General features: G+C 44.2%; 4 protein-coding genes across 4 annotated transcripts in view; 3 read left to right on the top strand and 1 right to left on the bottom strand.

The window, feature by feature from the left end:
* The window catches only part of LOC308298111 (trafficking protein particle complex subunit 14-like), a gene marked incomplete at both ends in the record, with an annotated part of 107333 nt that overhangs the window by 45083 nt on the left and 36375 nt on the right, over positions 1 to 25875 (top strand). The gene's annotated exons all lie outside the window — the stretch shown is intronic.
* LOC308298622 (N-alpha-acetyltransferase 30-like) lies at positions 13572 to 14612 on the top strand (the record flags this gene model as incomplete). Its single annotated transcript, XM_080742265.1, has 1 exon — positions 13572 to 14612. One exon carries the CDS (start codon positions 13572 to 13574, stop codon positions 14610 to 14612), a length of 1041 nt encoding a protein of 346 aa, XP_080598391.1.
* Positions 23562 to 24329, bottom strand: LOC308298623 (endonuclease V-like; the record flags this gene model as incomplete). Its single annotated transcript, XM_080742266.1, has 1 exon — positions 23562 to 24329. The coding sequence occupies one exon, from the start codon at positions 24327 to 24329 to the stop codon at positions 23562 to 23564; it is 768 nt and encodes a 255-aa protein (XP_080598392.1).
* LOC308298751 (small ribosomal subunit protein uS4-like) lies at positions 24761 to 25345 on the top strand (the record flags this gene model as incomplete). Its single annotated transcript, XM_080742412.1, has 1 exon — positions 24761 to 25345. The coding sequence occupies one exon, from the start codon at positions 24761 to 24763 to the stop codon at positions 25343 to 25345; it is 585 nt and encodes a 194-aa protein (XP_080598538.1).

Here is a 25875-nt window from a genome sequence, read left to right on the forward strand (position 1 = left end):
TTGAGATGGGGGTCTGTGGCCATATACGTATCATTTTGGGGGTCCTTCACATGAAAAAGTTAAAAAATAGCAGATCTACAAGCTTGTAGGTCTGCTATTTTTCAATAGTTAAAGCAAAAAATAATGCATAATAATGCGTTCCCAGTCCCCCTATGAAGAACATTCAAGGGGGGGCCCGCAGTGAATCCTTGTACCCAGGGCCCAGAATTTGGTGTGACACCCCTGTATCTGGAATGCTTATTGTGTCTGGGTGGGATGGCCGGGGGTGAGTGGCGAGTGAGTGGCATGCTACATGCTATTAGCTCGGCTGCCATGTCACACAAAGCAGGGGGGAAACATCGGGGAAAGTATCGTCGACTCGAAATGTTGTGCTGATACTCTTTGTAAATGGCTTCATGGCTTCAAATGAGTTTTGAATCAGATCTTTTACCGTGAAATACACACCCAGACGGCCAATATCGCTGCTTCTTTCTTTTCCTCTTTAGCGATGTAGTGTAGTGTTACATTCGCTCCGCTCAGCTGACTTTGTATCACTTCAGTGATACAAAAAAGCCGTTCACAATTAGGGATGGAGCTCGTTGATTTTTATTGATAATGAGCACCTTATCGATCCTGCTTATTGAGCCGGGCTTTTATCGAGCCCACTATTGAGCGTTTTCTAATATTTTGTGGAAATATGTGAAACGACAAATTCTGAACAGAACTGGTGTCTTTTTTTTTATTGGCCAGTTGTTGTGACTGTGAGTTTGTTGCTGACCACCATCTATGAAGATGACAATTAATTAACAAATATTATCATTAAATATACTGAAACAATCAATAATGAGTGTGCAATAACTGTTAAATAGCGTTATATTATGAATAGTACTGTAATAATTTCTTGATCGCCTCTTGTCTTGATTGTTTAAACATGACGTCATGGGCCGCTATGCTCGATAACAGGCTTGATAAGCCCAAAGCTTATTGATTCCGGGTACTCAATAAATCTGTTATCGAGTTTTGAGCTCCATCCCTATTCACAATTATGTGACATTGTAGTATGATGAAGTAGTACACAGGGGTTAAAGCAAAAAAAAATCCCGAGACGGAAATGTATTCCCCCCCCCTCCCCCCCCCCCCGCGCTTGAAAAGCGTCTTTTTTATCGTTGCTGCCATGCTGCCATATAACAGATACAACAGAAACAGGCTCCTGGTTCTCTCACCGTTTGACACGGTGACACCAGGACCTGAATGGCTTTCCCGTCAACCTTTTCATCCAGCCAAGCCCACCTCAATTTGTTTTTGACCGCACTGAGCACATCCGAGCCTTATTGTCGCTGCCTCCGCCCAGAACTCATGTGCAATTCCAAATAACGCGTCGCTGACTGAACCTATGCCACACGTGGGTAATGTTATGAGCGAAACACTGCGATGCAGTGGAGAAATCTCCGCCTATTGCCATGAACAGTGAACACCAATCATTCATGATACGTTGCTAATCGGTACCAATGAAACACCACCCCGAAGTATTTCATTAGCATCTGTATGGATCACTTTTGTGAGTGACAAATAAATCCCCTCGAATCTCTGATTTGCAAACATAACAAGTGTTCCGTTGCTTATAATGCAGAGAACGTAAGCAAACCATAGACTGTAGAAAGCAAACGCGTATTGTCAATTACCGTATTTTCCGGACTATAAGGCGCACTTAAAAGCCTTTAATTTTCTCAAAAAACTACAGTGCGCCTTATAGTCCAGTGCGCCTTATATATGGATCATTCATTGACATTGACATTCCCTTTAGCACAGCTCCATCTGTTGGATGCATAACGCAACGGTAGCGTCTATTATGTGCGCCTTATAGTCAGGTGCGCCTTATATATGAAAACAGTTTGAAAATAGACCATTCATTGACAGTGCGCCTTATAGTCAGGTGCGCCTTATAGTCCAGAAAATACTGTACTGCTGCCCCCTGTAAACACATATTTAAATAGTATAGCCTACCTGCTGTTTACATGTAAAACTCCAGTGACTTCATCTTTTGACACAGCCATCCATACATTACAGAGAGAGCGACGTCTCATTCCTTTGCAGCATCCAGCTATTGGAATTCAGCGTAGGTCCAAAAAGTTTAACAAACGTCCAAACGGTGTACATCGTTTAAGCCACAGGAGCACTGTTTTCTATCATAAATATGAACTTTAGCCAAACTATTGCGGGTAATCCAAGTGATGTTTTGTTTATCCAACAGCATCGTCGCAGTTAGCTTACAGCAGCAACAAGTAGCTAGAGGCATTTCCTCTCAGTGTAGGGCGGATTTCAAAATAAGAGCCTAGCGTAATCTGATCAAGTCAAGTCAAGTCACGTCAACTGGTTTTATTTTGAAGTCTACTTACAGGAAATAGTTGGTCTAAATTAGAACTACATGACACACCAGCAAGTCTACGCACCACAGTAGTAACTGATGCTATTATAATTAGCGCAGACGGTTCAGCTTTTTTTCTTTTTTTCCGAATCTTCTCTGATCTCATAAATAGCCCCTAGGGAATCCTCAAGACGGAAATCCGTCCCCAGGACGGAGAACTTTAACCCCTGAGTACATTAATTTACAAAAGAAAAAACGATCAAAAAATGTTGAACCATTGGAGATACATGGAGATAAGAGGTTTTTATGCCCGACAGCAATTATATAAAAAAAAATGTATCATCATTGTCAGGCATGAGGGCAGCAACCTCAAAAAACCCTCGTTTTTTTCCCCCTTCAATCGGATGAATAAAGACCAGACTAACTAGCTACAGGCCAACACTCTTTTTTTATATGTGACAAAATCCACTTAGATGCTTCCACCTTAATCACTTAATCCACATAATGTAATCACACTGTGGTACCCCGCCCTCCCTGCCTCCCCCCAACCCCGCCCACACACGCACCGCACGCGGCATGCTGCCAAGGCCAGTGGATAATGCCACGGAGGAATTGGGCCAACTCAGCGAACGCCGTGCGCGGGGCGTGCGTGTGCGTAGGTGTAAAGCGTGTTCGTTCGATGACATCATCGCATTCAAATCCATCCCAAAATCCTGTTCCTTCCGTCTGATATTTCCATGATTTGTTTGTTTTAGAGTGATATGAGTTAAATATTGTTAAAGCACTATATTCTGACAGTAATCATTGCTGTAGAGAGTTTGTTCAGTAACAGGAGTCACCCGGTGTCTCCAGCCCTTTTAACAGTGGTGGAAAAAGTACTCACATTCTTTACTTAAGCAAAAGTGTCAATACTGCAAGATAAAAATACTCTGTTTCAAGTAGAAGTCTGGAGGATATCTGCGCGCAGCGCATTTATGCTGGAGCTCTGGTTTTTCCCCTCCGTCCAATCGGGTGAGTCGAAGGCGGAATGGGTAGATCTGCTATTTTCAAAGGATTTCATACATTTTGAGACGTAAGAAATGGGACATTCTGCGTACTGAAAACTTTGACTTTTTTAACCCATTTAGGCCTAGAATTATTGAATGCTTTAACCAGTGAAAAATAGCAGATATACAAGCTCACAGCGCGGCACCGAGTGCCGCGCTGCGAGCTTGTAGATCTGCTATTTTTGAAAAACTCGTAAAAATGTGTGCAAATCTTTGAATATATGTATTTTCAAAGCGAACGTTTGTAACTCAAATTTTGCTTCTTGGTGGTCCCTGGAACTAGATATTTTGAGATGGGGGTCCGTGGCCAAATACATATAATTTTGGGGGTCCTTCACATGAAAAGATTTTAGAACCACTGACATAGTAGTCTCTCAAGAACAGACTAACTGAGCTCCAGTTAAGTGAAAAGGACCTTTTCTTTGACGATGGCTGGCCAGATTGCTGACATAGAAACATAGGGTTTTTCAAAAAACCTTAGAAGGATTCAAAAGACACTTATAGAATCGGGTCAAAATTCTAAATTTGACGATTTTTCAAAAATAGCAGATCTACAAGCTCGCAGCGCGGCACTCGGTGCCGCGCTGTGAGCTTGTATATCTGCTATTTTTCAATAGTTAAAGCATAAAATAATGATACACTATAATATATACCCGTTCTGAATGGGTATATTATGATGCCAATACTTGTTGTACTTACCGGACTATACCGGACATTTACAGTACTTCTACTTGGTGGTGGTGTTGGTATTCTTACTGAAGTAAAAAGAAAGTGAATACTTCATCCACCCCTGGTGCTTTGTTCATGACCCTGTCAGGATGTCTCCTTGTCCAAACCTGGCCTGTTTAATCCCCTTGGTTGAGAAACACTGCTGTGTGTGTGTGTGCGTGCGTGTGCGTGTGCGTGTGCGTGCGTGTGTGTGTGTGTGTGTGTGTGTGTGTGTGTGTGTGTGTGTGTGCGTGCACGTGCGTGTGTGTGTGTGCGGAGCCAGACACGGTAAGAGACGGAGATTATAGTGACTCATACTCCACCCAGTGTGAACTGTATGGCTGGCTGGGAGAGAGAGAGAGCAAATAGAGACGGTAATATCCCGGCTAGCGTCGGGTCGGGTGTAAACCCAGTAGTGCAGGGTTCCCCAATAGGCGGCCCGCGGGCCATTTGCGGCCTGCGGGGGGCTACTGTCTGGCCCACACCAACCCCAGTAATAATGGTGGTATAAGAGCAGCAACAACACTAGTATATCGTCGTTGTCGGGTGGAAATCTCGTATCTCCAAATTTGTGCGTTCTTTCGCAAATCATACAAGGCCGTCGCACAAAAGTAGTGAAAACAGCAGATCTACGAGCACACAACGCCTCGCGGTGCGAGGCGTTGTGTGCTCGTAGATCTGCTGTTTTCACTAGTTTAAATCATTTTTTAAATGATCAATTCAAAACGAACGGTTTTGGACATACAAGATTTTCACCCGACAACGACGAAAGCTGTCGCTGGATTAGTAGGAACGCCACCGTCGCCCCCTGCAATGTTGTGGCCCTCGGCTTGGTACCCGAGACATAATTCGGCCCTTGGGGAAAACGTAGTGTTTTCGAGGCCGGACGTGCCCACACGGCGTCCGTCCAATTATTTTCCCACATGCAAACGCAGGAACGGCACGGAACAGTGCTTGCGCGTGTGCATGCTAGAATGCAGTGTCGACGCGTCATTATAGCCTATCTAATCAAATGGCTATTTGCATAACAAGTTTACCAGGTTAACCAGTGAGTGGTGTGAGCGCATCCCCCCTAGATTCACAAGCCCAAGTACCCTATTCATATGGATAGGCCTACTTCAACACCTAGGCTACTGTAGGTTTCCAGCGATGACTGCATGTGCATTATGTCAATGTGTGTGTGTCCTCATACTAGGGATGGGACGATATGACAATTTCATAGCACGATTATTGTGACAAAAGAAATCACGATTTACGATATTATCGCGATAATCAAAATCCATTATCCTTGGGCGGAACATTCGCCAAAAAATAGCAGATCTACAAGCGTTGGGAGCTTGTAGATCTGCAATTTTTTGGCAAAGACATTTGATAGAGAGTGGGGCAAAAAAGATATGCAGCTCAGCAAATAAATGGTGAATTGAACCCAGTGCACGATATCGCGATAAATGAAATCTCCACAAGTGTCAAAATGTGAGTTACAAATGTTCGCTTAAAAAATACCTATATTCAAAGATTCGCGCACATTTTCAAGACTTTTCAAAAATAGCAGATCTACAAGCTCGCAGCGCGGCACTCGGTGCCGCGCTGTGAGCTTGTATATCTGCTATTTTTCAATAGCTAGCTAAAGTATAAAATAATCAAGGCCCCTCCACCTTGGGCCCTAGTAACTCAGTCCCACTCCCCCCCCCCCTTGTGACGCCCCTGTCTGTACGGGCGTCACACCAAATTCTGGGCCCTGGGTACAAGGATTCACTGCAGGCCCCCCATGAATGTTAACTATTGAAAAATAGCAGATATACAAGCTCACAGCGCGGCACCGAGTGCTGCGCTGCGAGCTTGTAGATCTGCTATTTTTGAAAAAATTGTGAAAATGTGTGGAAGAAACCTATGTTTCCATGTCAGTGGTGCTCAAACTTTTTCATGTCAAGGACCCCCAAAATGATATGTATTTTTTGTAAAATACATATAGGCCTATTCAAAGATTTGCACACATTTTTCAAAAATAGCAGATCTACAAGCTCGCAGCGCGGCACTCGGTGCCGCGCTGTGAGCTTGTATATCTGCTATTTTTCTAAAGTTACTAGGGCCCCTCCACCTTGGGCCCTAGTAACTCAGTCCCACTAACCCCCCCCTTGTGACGCCCCTGTCTGTAAGGCCTGCAGGGAGCGGCACTAAATTAGACCGTAACAAACGACGTGACACAGGGAAGGGCTGTGTGCTCTCCGGCTCCGTAAATACTTATGTAAAGACCTCATGTTGTACATACGCCTCCCCCTGCACATGATGTCTGCCGTGGTGCAGAGCCAACTGAGAGCTGACAACTACAGCTGAGAGAGAGAGAGAGAGAGAGAGAGAGAGAGAGAGAGAGAGAGAGAGAGAGAGAGAGAGAGAGAGAGAGAGAGAGAGAGAGAGAGAGAGAGAGAGAGAGAGAGAGAGAGAGAGAGAGAGAGAGATGTTTGTTCAAGTGGTTGTAGTTGTTTGTTCAAGTATTGAGAAAGAACCGCAAGAGCCTCGCTTTATTGCGCAGGAAAAACCTCAGTTGTTAAAGGGGAATTCCCGACTAGTGCTTTTCTTACCGTAACCTGGTGTTATTCCTTCCATTTTTCTCAAAAACGTCAAATATTATTCAAAAATATAATTAAAACATATATATGTTGCTACATGCTGTACATGTAGCCTACTGTACAACACAAAAATTTGTTCCCAGTCTGAATGGGTTAACACAGTGTTTCACAAACACTGTGTTAACGTACCCCTAGGGGTACGCGGGGGTACTGCAGGGGGTACGTGAGAAAAAACTAGAAAATGGGAATGTGTATTTTATGTGATGAAACGTTGACAGACTTTGTGTGAAGCTGCTCATTTGTAAATTGTCAAAACAAATTACATCAATACCTTGATTAGTGCAATTGTTATTGAATAGAAAGCAATGTTTATTTGCCATTATGCTGTTTTATTTTGAACATATTGGTATGGGAACTGGACTTTTGATGTCAATTTTCCTAGCAAAATGCTGTAGTCAGGGGAAGGGGGTACTCTGCTTCAGAAGTCAGTGTAAGGTCTACTGTAGCCAAAAAGGTTTGAGAACCACTGGGTTAACATTAACAAGTCGTAGAGAACGTGAAAAATTAAATAAAAGCATTTCTAGCGTATGGCATTTCTAGCGACAAATATAAACAAAATAAATCGCACCTGTGCGAAGTGAGCTGTGCTTCGGATGGTGTCAAACATGACACGTGCATATGTCCTTGTATGTCAGCTGTGGTGATGTCGGTCTCTGCATACTTTAGTCTTGCGTAACGTCTCGCACTACGGACATAGGGACATAAACGCAAATGTAGTCTTGTGTGACGCAAGTCTTGTACTACGGACATAGGGACATACACGCAAATGTAGTCTTGTGTGACGCTAGTCTCGTACTACGGGCATAGGGACATACACAAAGCCAGACGTAGGAGCAGTTTGCACCGCTCAAAAAAGGAATTGTCGAGCTATATGTCGAAATTTTAATTTAATAAAAAGGCGAGTCCGGAATTCTCTTTTAATTAAACTCCAAGAGTTTGTGACAGTGGATCCATATGGTCCCTTTGGGCCAGTTATACTACGACTGCCATTCAGAATCAGAACCAATAACCAACTTAAAGCGGCACTACTATAACTTGTTTTGTCAAATCTGTATGGTAGAGTATGTTAATATAATATAATTGGGATATATAATCGTGCCTTGGTGAGCCATGACCTCTGACAACATGCTGTTTCTTGTTTGATAGATTTCTTTTTCCTGAAGGTCAAGATTCATTTTTTCCCCTGAGCAAGCAGGCAGACTCTTAGTAGCTCAATGGTTAACAAGAAATGGCACAGTCCTTTTATACCAGCAGCTTGTGAACTAGCCTTGTGGAACAGTTTAGTGGCCTTGTAGAATCCACTGGGACAGAGGCGTCAATTTGGTATGGCAGCTGGCATACATTGGATACAGGGGGGGAAAAAATGCACTTCTTAAAATAAATTCATCATGCCCGTTGCTAAGGTATGGCAACATGACTGGTGTCTTGCGCACGCAAAAAAAACATCAGTCATGTTGCCATACCTTAGCTTTTGCTGAACTGACGCCACTGCACTGGGAACTGAATTCTAAAAGGAAACAAAGTGAAACGTAATAGCGCTTTGCCCCGCTCAGAAATCTGCTCTTGCACTTGGACCCGGTTTCAAATCTGTGGTAGAACAGGAACGTTACATGGTGGAGCTTTAATGTTGCTCATATATGTCATTTGAATCATTTGGAACCAAGTTTTTATTTGATTATTTCCCCCCCCAAAAAAACTTGTAATAGATTTTTTATAAGCGACAGTTAGTCTGACTAGTTAATTAAGCCCTGCGTTTTACTTTGCTGTATTTTACTTTAAATTTCACTATAAAAATGTCAACCCGGGTGAAGTGATCGGTGCTAGAACATGCTGTTCCTGAAGAATTCCGTCTTAACTATTTATATTTTTGTGGGCTCGTCTGAAAGGCGAGAACACTATGTTATCCTCATTATTTATATAGTGAGTTCCGCCGCATATTTCCGCCGCATATTTCTGCCGCAGACAGTACAAAGGCAGGGCCCTTAGCCAATGAGGCGCAATTGGTGGAAAACAATTGGAGTGGTGTTAGCTGGAGTATTGGTTGAGCTTCACATGACAGTTAGCACACTGCAGAATATAGTCACGTTGGCAAACATAAGAAATGAAGAACAATTTAGAGTTTTTATTTTTGTTATTGTTGTGGGCTCGCCTGAAAGTCAAGAACACTATGTTATCCTCATTATTGTGGGCTCGCCTGAAAGGCGAGAACACTGTTATCTTCATTATTTATACATAGTGAGTTACGTCGCAGACAGTATAAAGGCAGTTATTTATATAGTGAGTTCCGTCGCAGACAGTACAAAGGCAGGGCCCTTAGCCAATGAGGTGCAATTGAGGTGTGGAAAATCTGGGAGTGGTGTTAGCTGGAGTATTGGTTGAGCTTCACATGACAGTTAGCACGCTGCAGAATATAGTCACGAGCGAGCCCACACTGTTTCGTAGGAACAGTATTTCTAGTATGTATATTTGATGTCACGTGAAGCGTGATCAACCCTCAAATACGTCTATCTAACTATAAATTAACCAAATCTATGTCTGTCTGTCTGTCTGTCTGTCTGTCTGTCTGTCTGTCTGTCTGTTTGTCTATGGCAATTGGGGGTACCTACGATTTCCGAAAACTGAAAAAAACTATGTATATTGAGATACATACACTCGGGTCTTAGGAGGACTCAAACATTCTAGTCCAATCAGACTCCATCATCTTGACTGTCAAAAATGAATAAGACATGGCGTGGCTTCCATGTGGATCTCTGCTGTCATTGTGCCAATGTCATATTGATCGCATCACTCTTGCCCAAATATGGAGAGGCACACGTGTTGCTAAGCATGGATGGCAACCCATTGTTTTGTGAGTGAGGTCAGACCAAAGCTCTGCTCAGCATTATAGTGGGGTGCCTGGACACTCAGTCATTTCAAATTTGTGTTAAAGTTTATTTTTCACTTCCAATTTGTAGATTATGGTCTATAAAACAATTTTGGTTCGAGTGTCAAGACAGCAGATTGAAGAAAAATATATTTTTTACCCTATTATTAACACAAATAACCAAAATCGGAATTAAGATTTTTTTACATGTCTTAATTTTCCCACAATTGCTTGTGCAATATATTTTTCTATTGCTATATCAAGTCAATACTGTGTGAGGAATCAACTGGAGTCAAATATTTGTTTTGAATATTCTGATATTTCACACAAATTAGACAATAACATGGTTATTACACTCAACATCAACAATACAGTTACATTTGTTTTAACTGTACCACAATATAGTACACCCAAAAAACTGATTCAACCCCCCTATAAATGTGACACATATAAATTATGTTTGCTTTATTTAATTACTTCACTTCAAGGCATAAGCATATACATTTAATTGATATAACTCAAATATTATTAATAGTGCCAGATGTGATACATTTACATTATGTTGGCTTTATTTAAATGTATTTAATTATAATATATGCAAATGTATTGAATTGATGTAACTGAACAAATATTAATCGTGCTTACCTTAAATATATACATTTACAATATATGCATTTTTATTAAATTGTTCCAACTCAAATGTAATTAATAGTGCTTATACAAAATCTATTCATTTAACATTATGCATTTATATTACATTCATGTAACTCAAATCTTAGTAATGGAATTTAAAAACACATTGAAAATGAGTTCCAATGAAAACTCCCAGAGTCCCATAAACCACGCCTCTCACCAATTTTATTGAGTAGTTTTTAAGGCTGAAATCATTCTGAGAATATTGTTTGAATCCAACTCAATTTTATTAAGTACATTTTACAGATCTGAGAAGTGACTCCAGCACTTTCCCTTGATTGGTCAAATAAGTTGGTCACATGTTATGCAAAGCATGCTGGGAACAGCATTTTTCTAGGTTTTCAGGGAAATGTTTAAGCTTTCGGGAGCTAAAAATGCTAAATGTATCATATCAATGTGTCTGCCTTGGCAAGATGACTGTCATATGTCAGAATTTGATTTGTCCGTATTTGAGCCTAAACCCTAACCCTAACTGCTAGGCTGCTAGTTTAAGCTTGAGCTCCCTCCCCATGCTAGGCTAAAAGAGAAGAACTCATGGTAACTTTGAGGTTATTGTGTTGGTTTTCTCTTAAATGTTCTGATTATTCAATAATCACTGCTATTGCATATATCCATTATGCATCTGTATGTTGATATTGTAAAACTTGAAACAAATCATCCAGAAGAAAACCTGAAACCGAACTCTTCTTATGTAAATGTAAAAGTATTTTATTTATCTTAGCTTAATTCCATAAAAATGAGTTGAACCAACACATTTACGTTAACATTTGTTTGAGTTGGACAAACGTAAATTAATTAAGTTCATATAATTAACTTGGCTTAAGTTAATGAAAATGAGTTGGACTAATTGAACAACATGCATTGCATTGAATGTAGATTTGACTTGGGACTACATATATCCCATATATAAATTTACTCATATAAAATGGGTGGAAAAGTTTCACACATTTAAAATGTGTTCAACTGAGAGATTATTTTTTTGGGTGTACCATTGGCTTTAACAACTACTAGAACAATATTTTAACAAAGAATAAACGTTCTAATCTAATATATAGTCTGCTCTGGTCTAGCTAGTTCTCACAAGTACATTTGCACAGACGTGTGCATTTCAACATTTCTTTCATGCAACTGCACCGAGTGCAGGTTGGCATACAAGCACGTTTACAAGTGCACTCCACACTTTAATATATCCTTGGCAAGGGGCAGAGTGGTCCAAATGGGACCACTAATCCCATAATCCGTGGGACTGTGGACGGTCATCATGGACCTGAATGAATGAATGACATAGTACTACAATACATATTCATGCAGATACATAGTTATGTGCTCTCGCCCAGGCGCTTGCTTGGAAGACGCTTCTGTTCAGATGTTGATCCAAAGCATCAGTTGGGGGGGGGAATCCTTTGCACGTCCCTAGTTTTATATGAGAATTGTGTCATTCGAACATGATCAACATCATTTTGTTTCCAAGGCCCACTTTTTTAATATATATTACACAGCAGTTGTGGGAAAACTAAGACACTGTTCAAAAAACACAATTCCGATTTTGTTCATTTTGGAAATAGGGCAAAAAATATATTTTTCTTCAATCTACTGTCTTGACACTCGAACCAAAATTGTTCTATAGACCATAATCTACAAATTGGAAGTGAAAAATAAACTTTAACACGAATTGACAATGAAAACTAAAAATTCCATGTACAAAGAACTCCACTATTATATAAAGTGTGAAGACACTCCAGAGTCCAGACTTCCACTTCATTCCAACGAGGCCAGAAGGTGAAGTCCACATATAGTGTTGTGAGGGATACGGAACCTTGTGAGACAAGAATACAGGGAGATAGAGAGGATAGATTTTCTGGCCTCAACAGGACCTACATCTCCGTCCCCGTCATAGTCCATGTATGGCAACCGCTTTGACCATGAACAACCACTCCTGGAAGGAGAGTGCTCCCGATCTTCCCAGACTAAGCTCTCCTGTCTGCTCAGAGGCCAGTCAGCGAATAGGCAGCCCTGTAACCAGCCGGAAGCAAGGAGACACAGACCCACCGGAATCTCAAAGTCCTCTACAGTTTACAGAGATTTTAACTCGACTAACAGGAGAGGCAAAGGAACATCAGACAATTTACACAGGAAAGAAAACACACACCTGTAAACAGTGTGACAAAAGCGTCAGTAGTTTAAGTTACCTGAACATACACCAGCGTATCCACACAGGAGAAAAACTTTTCCACTGTAAACTATGTTACAAGAGTTTCACAGTCTTAAGTAATCTGAAGACACACCAGCGTATCCACACAGGAGAAAAACCTTTCCACTGTAAACTATGTGACAAAGGTTTCAATACTTTAGGTAATATGAAGACACACCAGCGTAACCAGGGTATCCATGGGAGAAAAAACCTTTCACTGTAAACTGTGACAAGAGTTTCAGGTCGGGTCATCTGAGGAGTCACCAGTATATCCACACAGGAAAAAAACCTTTAAAAAGGTAGTTTAGATACTCTTATCAGCATGGGTTAGGGTTAGGGTGATAAAAACAACAGAACTTAGTCTATTTCCAAGTTCACTAACTAGTAGCAGCTGTCTGAAGGTGACTTTTCAGACCAATTTTGAAGGAGGCTAGGGATTTGCACTCCTTTAATTGATAAGGTACAGGTACAGGCATACTTGGGTGTGTTTCGCTGACAAGCCCGCCTCAGTATATCAGGAAAGGAAAGCGGTCAGTTGTTTGTATCAGGTGGGAGGGACTGACAGACACCCAGACATAAAGAAGACAAAGAACATTAGCTGCTGTTCGTGGTTGTAAATAGCCATCGTGACTCTGCGACACTGTCAATCTCAAAGACGGCTGCACTGGAGCAGGTGTTGTATTCTGAGGTGTAGTTCTCATCATTGTACTCATACATATAACAAAAATGCAAATCAAAATATTTTTTCATTAATCATAATCAAGGCAAAAGTTTGAAACAGTTGTGTTATTGATTTGGAGTGATATCGCCCAGGTTAAAAAAAAATTGTGTCTGTGGATGGAGGGAGGGAGTGCGGATTGTGCCCAAATATGGAGATGCGCGAGGTCAGCGCAAATCGTCATTGTCAGGCAACAGTTTCCGTTATGTTCGACGTTGCATCATGCCCATGTACGGGGCAGCTGGGATATCGCGGGTGAAGTAACGTCAAACGTCACAGATGAAACCGGTAACGCCTCAGTGATCAGTAGATTTATATGTGGTGAAGTGACTTTCGTCAGTGAGGACTTCCACCCCGTGAATGAGGCATTAATGTGGTGCAATGGCTACGGTGATGACTGGGCCTAGTAGAGCATTGCCTGCAACCCCGGCTGAAGCCACCACGTTCCCCGGAGATTCCTGGGAGGAAAGGAAGACAGGCAGCTTCAGGCAGGAGGACCCCGTCACCAGCGATGTCGCCAGGAAGGAGTCCTGGATGGTCAACGGAGACGAGCAACAAGCGATCCGGAAAGATCTGAAACATGCGTCATCACCGCATGCTAACCCGACGGCGATCCTCCTCGAGATGCAACCGCAGGAACAGCAGCAGTTAAATGGCATCGTCAACCCATCAGAGGATGCTGACAACCACCAGGGCACGGAGAACCATCTCGAGAATACTACCAGACCGTCCGGTGATAACGGTGAAAGCAGCGATGCCGCCGAGGAAGGGACACCGAGCAGTGAGGATTGCCATCATGGCGAAGGAGGCCCATGTTCGGAACCGCCACGAACACCGGGCGAGCCCCCAGATCAGGGCACTGACCGGGAATCGGCGACGAAGCCCCCCGACGTGGAGACACACCTCGTGGCGGAGTTGGCGAAGCTGGATCTGAAACCTGAAGGTTCCCCGGACGAGAGCCCCTGCGAGATCCGCTACGTCGGCTACGAGTCCGAGCTACAGATGCCGTGGATAATGGCGCTGATCACCGAGGCCTTGTCGGAGCCTTACTCCATTTACACGTACAGGTACTTCATCCACAACTGGCCCCAGCTCTGCTTCCTGGCCATGGCGGGAGAGGGCTGCGTCGGCGCCATCGTGTGCAAGCTGGACACGCACGGGAGGACGGTCCGGCGCGGCTACATTGCCATGCTGGCGGTGGACGCCAAGCACCGGCGGAAAGGCATCGCCACCAGCCTGGTGAAGAAGGCCGTCTACGCCATGGTGGAGGGCGACTGCGACGAGGTGGTGCTGGAGACGGAGACCACCAACCGCTCGGCTCTCAAGCTCTACGAGAACCTGGGCTTTGTCCGAGACAAGCGGCTGTTCCGGTACTACCTGAACGGCGTCGACGCCTTCCGACTCAAACTGTGGCTCCGCTAGGAGCAGTGGTTCTCCAAGCTTTTTGATTTCAAGGACCAATCAAGGAAACCCTGACAGTCCATGGACCCCACTTTGAGAGCCCCTGTGCTAGAGTAATGGTTATCACATTTCTTAAATGTCAAGGATTCCCCTCCCCTATTTTCACGCCCTCTATCTCTGAGACCCCATTCTACACTATAAAATCCCATCTCAGAGAAGAGTACAAATGGAACCAAATGGACCCTATTTAAGGGCTTGTTTGGTCACTCATGGAGTTACTCCCCTGGAAGTATACCCCCCTTCCTCAAGGACCGCCAAATTGAGATGTGTTAGGCTGCGGACTCCCTTTTGAAAATATGTTGTGCCAGGGACACCCATAAGAAGATATTTGTGTGTCTTTTTGACACTTTATCAAGACCTTCAAGCTTGCACCGCTTATTTACACCAGGAGTCTAGCCATATGTACAGGGTTAATATCTCATCAGCACCATGTTTATTGTGGCCAGCAGGCCACAGAAGTACCTCTCCTTGAAAACATAATATAAAACCACTGTCATAGATGATTTTTTTTTTTTACATGCACAAACAGTGAGGTTTTGGTTTTTCATTGTACTATTTATTCAGTTTTATGAAACCACCTACAATTTCTCCCCTGGGCTGGTTTTAGATTTGGCAATATGATTGAATATTTTCATATCATTTTTGTTTGCAACGTGTATTGGGACCCTCCCTCCCTCTCTCAGTAGCCCTGGTTTAGGCTAAGGATGTGTAAAACCCTCTCACGTTTTGTACATAAAATCCATCCCTCACATTTTTGAGCGGTGCTAACCGCTCATACGTCTGGCTTTGTGTGTCCTTATGTCCGAGTACGAGACTGACATCAGAGAAAGTACGCAGAAACTGACGTCACAGACAGAACGGCCCATACAAGGAGATAGGCACGTGTGTGCTTGTCTCATACATGGAAGTGAGTGACGCTCAATGGGGCATTTCCCAAGGAAATGGCCCAATTGTTTTACAGACAATAGTATCCTGACACAAGCACAGGGCCGATACGTTTTCTGTCTTCCTGTCCAAGTCCTCTATATCTTAGACCCCCCATGATGGTCCCATCTGTCCTTCCTCCCCTGTTTGAGGATTCCCAAACCTTCCCCAAACACATGCACTGCCAGGCGTTGTGAGCTTGTAGCTCAACTATTTTCACAATGTTTGCCTCTCATGCAACATTTGATAAGTTGTGTTATTTTGGTATGAAAATAACTGTTAATGTTCCTTAAAGTCCTTACATTTCAACTTTAGAAATGTGCAGATGCCCTGTGTTCACTTATGCTGTATGTTGGTTTGTTTACTGTTGAGTGAGAAAACAATCATGCCAATCATCTGGAGACCCCCACAATTATTTAGGGACCCCCATTGGAGGTAGCCTGACACTTCAGTCCGCACATCACCACCCCCTGCTGGTGGGTGGTGTGTAGTGTGGACTGAAGCTGCACATATTTTATTTTATTTCGAGTGCGCCCAAAGAGCGGGCGCATTGAATGGGCCAATCAGGGTTGTATGCTTGGGGCACGTGGTGTGGCTGCTCCGGTCCCAGCCCCCTCCAAACAGAGCTCTTGAGCTCACGTGAGACTCGCTCGTGGACTCTGATTGGTGTCCTCTGCCCACGTGAGAGTCTAGACTCTGATTGGTCCGTGAAAACTGTCATGGCGGAGTCAGACTCGACTCGTATTATTTTAATAAACTATGAAATAGTGCCGTTTCTTCACGTTTTAATACCATTTTGCACTAACGTAAACATGCAGACATATAATATGTTATGAGAAATAACGTATTTTTGCAATGTCACGCCACATCGCCGTCGCGTGTGTGTGTGTATGTGTGTGTGTGTGTGTGTGTGTGTGTGTGTGTGTGACGTCAATAGGCTTTAGCCCCCCCCCCGCCGAAATAGAATGTCTGCCCTCAATTTCAGACTCTAATCCCAAAACGAAGTGTGTGATTGAGTCGGACGCTAGCAGTCAGGCAACATTGGAGGGTCCCGACCCTCAGTTTGGGAAACACTGTTTAGAGCCCTACAATCAGTTCTGGCCGACATTATTAGTGCAGTCAATCTCAGCTAAAAAAGGGCCCAACCCAAAATAAATTGCTCTTCTCTTCTCTTCTCTTCTCTTCTCTTCTCTTCTCTTCTCTTCTCTTCCTCCCTCTGTCCGGTCCTGTGGAGACAGCAAGCCAATATTTCATACTATAGATGACAAAATGACTTTTGATGCCAACATTGATTCCATTTGCAAAAAGGCCACTCAGACTGAGACCGTTCTTCTGAGGGGAGAACGGGTTCTCCTGAGGGGTTTCAATGTTGACAGACGGCTCTTGGATACAAACACGTTTTATTCATCTTTTAGTCAGTCAATTTAAGCTTCTTAACTTTAATTGGTTTGGCACATCTTTGCATGCTTAATAAAAAATAGGCCAGGCATCGGAATGAATTTTGCCAAAAGTACTGGCCTGAACTTCAAAGATCTTGGAGTTTAAGTCACTCAGAGGACAAAAGGAAATTCTGGCTTGTGGTGGAAGAAGTACTCGGATGTCTTACTTAAAAGGAAACACAACTCCTTTTCAACATTATAATATGTTATTACTGTACCATTTTGTGGAATTAAGAATAAATCCCCACCCTTTCGTGTTTGGAATTGGCCTTGTTTATGAAGTCGGAGCCACTCAGAGGGAATTGGTTTTGAATATCTATTCCACCCAGCACAGATAATATGACTCATACATGGACTCTGGAGATGTCCTTGCGTGGCTCTGTTTGCAAGCACTAATGCTGCAGGGTCCCTTCACTTCAGGGGTTTGATCAGGTTGGGAGCGGAAACCACTCAATGTCATGTTGTAGTCCTAGACGGACTACACTTTGGCCGGAAACTATCAAACTGGATTCAGTTTTAACCCAAAATAATTCCCCTGCGCTCAAGGACATACTTTTAGGGCCTACCTAAAAATGTGTTTGGTATATGCATCTTTTAGTCCAACTCATAGCGACTGGTAAGACTACTCTAGGCTACCCGAGCATTTTAATAGGGATTGGGGAAACAAACGGAGGGAACCAAAACAAAGTGACGCCGCTTCTTCTGCTTGTGGTTTCCTCCTAGACCGGATCAAACCGCCCGTTGTAAACGATCACCAGGCTTTCCCCCGAGAAAGCCTGGTGAGGCGAGGTTATGCAGGTCTTAACTCACAACTGCCACGTGACGAGTTTGACAAGTTAGACAAGTTAATTGTTTTATATAGACTGTAAAAATGTGTACTGACTGGCTGACTGACTGACACAGACAGACAGACAGAGACAAGCTGCAACATTTCGCATGGTATACTGCGACCTTCGGTCGTAATCACTTACCCTACCTTGGCCACACATTACTTTATCAGCATCAATGCAATAATAAATACATAAAAAATCAAACCTTGGTTCGAAGTGAAGCGGTGAACTTTTATTCTATGTGTTCTAGAGTTATGAACTCTGTGATCAATACATTCTTTATTATTCTGAATGAATTAATGATTTTATCTGGAGGGCCGAATTGTCATGTGAAGCTTGACCAATCCTCAAAGTATCCAATCATCAGACAGAAAAAACCTGTTCATTCTGGACTGGAGTGACCATATATGGACATGAGGTGACATACATTTTGTTTTTGAAAAAGCCTGTTCATTCTGGACTGAAATGACCATATATGGGCGTGGGACACACAAAGCCACTCATTGGAAGCGGTTTTCACCGCTTCAAAAATAGATATATGTTCAATTGTTCATGTACAGTATTGTTATCAATACAAAACTAGAGCTTTCAAAGGTGATAGTGATCATGCTCTGATGTCACTGTTCAGGGGAACCACTCTTAACAGAAAGGGATTGCTGCTCTGGCATCACGCTCTGGCTTCATGTCCCTTTTATGCCCATATATACAGTCGACAATGTGATGTCAGAACATGCCCATATATGGGCACGTCTGGCTTTGTGTGTCCTTATGTCCGAGTACGAGACTGACATCAGAGAAAGTACGCAGAAACTGACGTCACAGACAGAACGGCCCATACAAGGAGATAGGCACGTGTGTGCTTGTCTCATACATGGAAGTGAGTGACGCTCAATGGGGCATTTCCCAAGGAAATGGCCCAATTGTTTTACAGACAATAGTATCCTGACACAAGCACAGGGCCGATACGTTTTCTGTCTTCCTGTCCAAGTCCTCTATATCTTAGACCCCCCATGATGGTCCCATCTGTCCTTCCTCCCCTGTTTGAGGATTCCCAAACCTTCCCCAAACACATGCACTGCCAGGCGTTGTGAGCTTGTAGCTCAACTATTTTCACAATGTTTGCCTCTCATGCAACATTTGATAAGTTGTGTTATTTTGGTATGAAAATAACTGTTAATGTTCCTTAAAGTCCTTACATTTCAACTTTAGAAATGTGCAGATGCCCTGTGTTCACTTATGCTGTATGTTGGTTTGTTTACTGTTGAGTGAGAAAACAATCATGCCAATCATCTGGAGACCCCCACAATTATTTAGGGACCCCCATTGGAGGTAGCCTGACACTTCAGTCCGCACATCACCACCCCCTGCTGGTGGGTGATGTGTAGTGTGGACTGAAGCTGCACATATTTTATTTTATTTCGAGTGCGCCCAAAGAGCGGGCGCATTGAATGGGCCAATCAGGGTTGTATGCTTGGGGCACGTGGTGTGGCTGCTCCGGTCCCAGCCCCCTCCAAACAGAGCTCTTGAGCTCACGTGAGACTCGCTCGTGGACTCTGATTGGTGTCCTCTGCCCACGTGAGAGTCTAGACTCTGATTGGTCTGTGAAAACTGTCATGGCGGAGTCAGACTCGACTCGTATTATTTTAATAAACTATGAAATAGTGCCGTTTCTTCACGTTTTAATACCATTTTGCACTAACGTAAACATGCAGACATATAATATGTTATGAGAAATAACGTATTTTTGCAATGTCACGCCACATCGCCGTCGCGTGTGTGTGTGTATGTGTGTGTGTGTGTGTGTGTGTGTGTGTGTGTGTGACGTCAATAGGCTTTAGCCCCCCCCCCGCCGAAATAGAATGTCTGCCCTCAATTTCAGACTCTAATCCCAAAACGAAGTGTGTGATTGAGTCGGACGCTAGCAGTCAGGCAACATTGGAGGGTCCCGACCCTCAGTTTGGGAAACACTGTTTAGAGCCCTACAATCAGTTCTGGCCGACATTATTAGTGCAGTCAATCTCAGCTAAAAAAGGGCCCAACCCAAAATAAATTGCTCTTCTCTTCTCTTCTCTTCTCTTCTCTTCTCTTCTCTTCTCTTCTCTTCCTCCCTCTGTCCGGTCCTGTGGAGACAGCAAGCCAATATTTCATACTATAGATGACAAAATGACTTTTGATGCCAACATTGATTCCATTTGCAAAAAGGCCACTCAGACTGAGACCGTTCTTCTGAGGGGAGAACGGGTTCTCCTGAGGGGTTTCAATGTTGACAGACGGCTCTTGGATACAAACACGTTTTATTCATCTTTTAGTCAGTCAATTTAAGCTTCTTAACTTTAATTGGTTTGGCACATCTTTGCATGCTTAATAAAAAATAGGCCAGGCATCGGAATGAATTTTGCCAAAAGTACTGGCCTGAACTTCAAAGATCTTGGAGTTTAAGTCACTCAGAGGACAAAAGGAAATTCTGGCTTGTGGTGGAAGAAGTACTCGGATGTCTTACTTAAAAGGAAACACAACTCCTTTTCAACATTATAATATGTTATTACTGTACCATTTTGTGGAATTAAGAATAAATCCCCACCCCTTTCGTGTTTGGAATTGGCCTTGTTTATGAAGTCGGAGCCACTCAGAGGGAATTGGTTTTGAATATCTATTCCACCCAGCACAGATAATATGACTCATACATGGACTCTGGAGATGTCCTTGCGTGGCTCTGTTTGCAAGCACTAATGCTGCAGGGTCCCTTCACTTCAGGGGTTTGATCAGGTTGGGAGCGGAAACCACTCAATGTCATGTTGTAGTCCTAGACGGACTACACTTTGGCCGGAAACTATCAAACTGGATTCAGTTTTAACCCAAAATAATTCCCCTGCGCTCAAGGACATACTTTTAGGGCCTACCTAAAAATGTGTTTGGTATATGCATCTTTTAGTCCAACTCATAGCGACTGGTAAGACTACTCTAGGCTACCCGAGCATTTTAATAGGGATTGGGGAAACAAACGGAGGGAACCAAAACAAAGTGACGCCGCTTCTTCTGCTTGTGGTTTCCTCCTAGACCGGATCAAACCGCCCGTTGTAAACGATCACCAGGCTTTCCCCCGAGAAAGCCTGGTGAGGCGAGGTTATGCAGGTCTTAACTCACAACTGCCACGTGACGAGTTTGACAAGTTAGACAAGTTAATTGTTTTATATAGACTGTAAAAATGTGTACTGACTGGCTGACTGACTGACACAGACAGACAGACAGAGACAAGCTGCAACATTTCGCATGGTATACTGCGACCTTCGGTCGTAATCACTTACCCTACCTTGGCCACACATTACTTTATCAGCATCAATGCAATAATAAATACATAAAAAATCAAACCTTGGTTCGAAGTGAAGCGGTGAACTTTTATTCTATGTGTTCTAGAGTTATGAACTCTGTGATCAATACATTCTTTATTATTCTGAATGAATTAATGATTTTATCTGGAGGGCCGAATTGTCATGTGAAGCTTGACCAATCCTCAAAGTATCCAATCATCAGACAGAAAAAACCTGTTCATTCTGGACTGGAGTGACCATATATGGACATGAGGTGACATACATTTTGTTTTTGAAAAAGCCTGTTCATTCTGGACTGAAATGACCATATATGGGCGTGGGACACACAAAGCCACTCATTGGAAGCGGTTTTCACCGCTTCAAAAATAGATATATGTTCAATTGTTCATGTACAGTATTGTTATCAATACAAAACTAGAGCTTTCAAAGGTGATAGTGATCATGCTCTGATGTCACTGTTCAGGGGAACCACTCTTAACAGAAAGGGATTGCTGCTCTGGCATCACGCTCTGGCTTCATGTCCCTTTTATGCCCATATATACAGTCGACAATGTGATGTCAGAACATGCCCATATATGGGCATTCCCAGATCACACTTGCAAATGAATTACATCCTTGCCCGTTTTATGCCCATATATGGAGATCCCTTACCCAGTGTCATCAACATTAAGGACATATTTGGGAATGCCCATTTATGGGCATGTTCTGACATGCCCATATATGGGCATTCCCAGATCACACTTGCAAATTCATTACGTCCTTGTCCGTTCTATGCCCATGTATGTAGATCCCTGTCCCGATGTCATCAATATTAGGGGCATATCTGGGAATGCCCATATTTGGTAATGCCCATATATGGGCATGTTCTGCCTATCTCAACAGGCACTGTTGAGATTGGGTAACTGGTCCGATATACTTCACTGGCCAGATAGCCAAGAATTGGCGTGCATGTCGCCCTGAGGCGTCTTACTAGCATTGTTTTGGTTAAAATTAAATGTTAAAGTTAAAGCTCTATATTCTGATACTAATCGTTGCTATAAATTGTTCAGTACAAGTCATCTCCCTCTCCAGCTCTTTAATAAACAGAAAATATATTTGCTTGTCGGTCGCCAATTTCAGTCAATCAGGAATGAGTACCCATTAATCGGCTTCATTTTGACAGTGTTAATCTGCTCACTCCTTTTTGTCATCACTTCCAATTTCACATGTTTATCCAGTATGGCGTATGAGTTCTCTTTCTTAGTTTGATTAACTTAATCTGAAAATAAATCTCCTGTTTTTTAAAGAGATGGGGAGACTCCTGTTACTGACCAAAACACTCTATCCACAAGTTTCCCCGGGAGCTTACTGGAGACTATCAGGACCAAACTTCCGGGTTTAACAGCAGACATACAAGCTCACGTCGCGTCGCAGATGCAACCGTTGTGAGCTTGTAAATCGGCGGCGGAAGCTCGGTGCAGACGTCTGCGCAATGCACTATGGGGCGTTGGAAACTCGTTGATAGCAATGATTACTATCAGAATATCGAGCTATTTAAATAAATATCTCTTATCCTACCTTTTACTTTTTAGCCGTTGTGTGTCTGGCTTTGTGTGTAGGTCCCTATGTCCGTAAGAGCACGAGACTAACGCCACACGAGACCAACTAAAGTACGCAGAGACCGACATCACCACAGCTGTTGTCACGGACAGGAACGGCCCATACAAGGAGATTTGCGCGCGTGTCATGTTTGATGCCACAGGAAGTGAGCGCAGCTCACATTGCACTGGTGCGATTTTTATCGAAGAAAAACGCATGTCAATGAACATACATTTGTCTATCACAGGGGTTTTCAAAGTGGGTGAAATTTATTTGGACACTTGAAAAAATATTTAGTATCGTTTTAAACTTGAAGTACAAAGTTATTTTCAGTCAGTTCTAACCAAAATGGCTATTATCTCAACGTTTTCCTCGCAAAATAATCACTAAAATATCGTCACTGTCGGGCAGAAAGTTTCAAATGTGTACGTCTTTTGGTAAAGCAAAGCCCTGCTTCATCATACAAGACTGTCGCACAAAACTAGTGAAAACAGCCGATCTACAAGCACACAACGCCAGATCTGCTGTTTTCACTAGTTTAGTACGTTTTATAGATGATAAATACAAAACGAACGGTGGGTTTCCATCCGACAACGACGATGGCTATAAATATAAGGTGCTGGGAGTGAAAATTATAATGTAGTGGTGCCTCGGATTAAAAACATATTGATGGGGTGCCCTGAGACCAAAAAGTTTGGGAACCCCTGGTCTATCAAAAAGATAAAACACTATAAAGCTCGAGAGCATTGGGTTCCTGTGAGTCTCGGGTTCTGCAAATTGTAGAACACTTCCGTTGTCTCTCATGCGTCCCTAAGATCGGAAGTGCTCGCGAAGGTACCGCCTCGAGCGGAGGTCGGCCTGCCTGATGGGCTCGGCCACCCGGTAGCGGCAGCACGCGTGCGTGAGGCGCACCGCCGTGTCCAGGCTGATCCTGTGGCCCACGGACACGTACACCGGCGTGGCGCTGCCGTCGCAGCTGCGCAGGGCCTTGCCCAGCACCTTCCCCGAGGCCGCCGCCACGAGCGGGAACGTGTCCCCTCCCTTTTGCAGCGCGGCCACCCGCGCCCTGTGCTCGGCGCCCCGCGCCACGCCCTGCACGTGCAGCAGGTTCTTGGCCACGCCGACGCAGGGCAGCCCCGACAGGACGCCCAGGTGACACGCCAGGCCGAACTCGCGGTGGTGGAAGAGGCCGTTTCCGTCCACCAATACGACCTGTGGCAGAAGGCCCGGCTGGCTCCGCTCCAGCCGCCGCAGGGCCTCCAGGAAGAACGCGATCTCCCGGAAGGCCAGGAAGCCGGGGACGTACGGGGCGGTGAGGGTGACCATCTGGCTGTCCTCGTACAGCACCCTCAGGCCGGGGTAGCTCAGCACCACCAGCTGGGCGCAGGCGTTGACGTCGTCCCCCTTGACGAAGGACAGGTCCACGCCGCCGATTCTCTGGAGCCCCGAGAACGCCGGGCTCCCCTGCCACTCCTCCGTGTCCTCCTCCACCACCCGCGTCCTCAGGCGGGCCTGCTCGCGCTCCCAGCGCTTGAGCAGCTCTCTGTCGGGCGGGAGAGGGCCGCCGGGTCTGGACATGGTTGCCGTCGCCGTGGTTGAAGTTCGTTGGGTGTTCGAAGTTGAGTCGAGAGAGCCTCTTTAGTCGCAGCGGGAAGAGCAGGTGTGTGACTTAAGTGTCAGCACGGTGAGAAGATACTGTATCTGTGATGCGAGGATCTCAATGTGACATCAGTGTGACATCATTCACAGCGCACATCACTGCATGTCCATGTTTGTGTATAATACGTCCAACCACATCTCGGCATGTCCATATTTAGGCATAATCCACCCACCCACATCTTGGCTTGTCCATATTTGGCCATTGTCTGGCCGATTTGTGCACAAAAACTGTGAGTTGAAATGATGTCACCACTGCAGTGTGAACTTTATATAATCAATGATTCAGTAGAAGTTACCATAATCACTCTTTCCTTCAACGAGCTGACGACACGGCGCACAAATAAGCCGCCATGCCTGTTGCCAGGAGCTGGGTCTGTCGCAAGTCTTACGTCACCCCTCGCCGTCCATTCGAGAAGTCCCGTCTCGACCAGGAGTTAAAACTCATCGGCGAGTACGGTCTGAGGAACAAGCGCGAGGTGTGGAGGGTGAAGTTCGCCCTGGCCAAGATCCGCAAGGCCGCCAGGGAGCTGCTCACTCTGGACGAGAAGGACCCCAAGCGCCTGTTCGAGGGTAACTGCCTGCTGAGGCGTCTGGTTAGGATCGGCGTGCTGGACGAGGGCAAGATGAAGCTCGATTACATCCTGGGTCTGAAGGTGGAAGACTTCATGGAGAGGCGGCTCCAGACACAAGTCTTCAAACTGGGGCTCGCCAAGTCCATCCACCACGCTCGCGTCCTCATCCGCCAGAGGCACATCCGCGTTCGCAAACAAGTGGTGAACATCCCGTCGTTCATCGTGCGTCTGGACTCCCAGAAGCACATCGACTTCTCCCTGAGGTCACCTTATGGCGGTGGACGCCCTGGCCGCGTCAAACGCAAGAACGCCAAGAAGGCCCAGAGCGGCGCTGCAGCGGGTGACGATGAAGGGGAGGACTAAACAGAATCATTGTCTTCTTTCAAGACAATGATTTCTAACACTTTTGTTTTAGATTGTAACTGTTTCAATTAATATTGTGTTTTTTGTCTGCGTCTATGTATGTCCTGAATTTTAAAACTGGCAAAATTATGTGTGTGTCTAAATAAAGGTCATGAATGAAAAAAGGAGGTCTTTAAAGAAGTGTTCTGTGCTTTTTTTGCCAATAAAGGACCAGGATAAAAGAAAATAAGTTATCATAATCGGCCTTCTCATCTAGAGTTCGGCCCTCACAAATAGAGTTCAGGCCACGCAGCGGCCCTCACACCTTCGTCGCACTGCCGATCTGACCAATATGGGGGGCTTTCTCAATACCTGTCTATCTGTGTCCCTTTTATTGTGGCCATATATGGAGATCCCTGTATCTGTCTACCTGTCTATTTCATGCCAGTAGGGCAGAAGGGAGGACTGATATTCCTCCCTTCATGCCCATATATGGAGATCCATTATGTCATCAGTATATGTACACGTCATATTGCCTGCCTAGGCCAACG

Source organism: Nannobrachium achirus (assembly GCF_963921795.1).
Source record: "Nannobrachium achirus genome assembly, chromosome: 14".
Lineage (NCBI taxonomy): Eukaryota > Metazoa > Chordata > Actinopteri > Myctophiformes > Myctophidae > Nannobrachium > Nannobrachium achirus.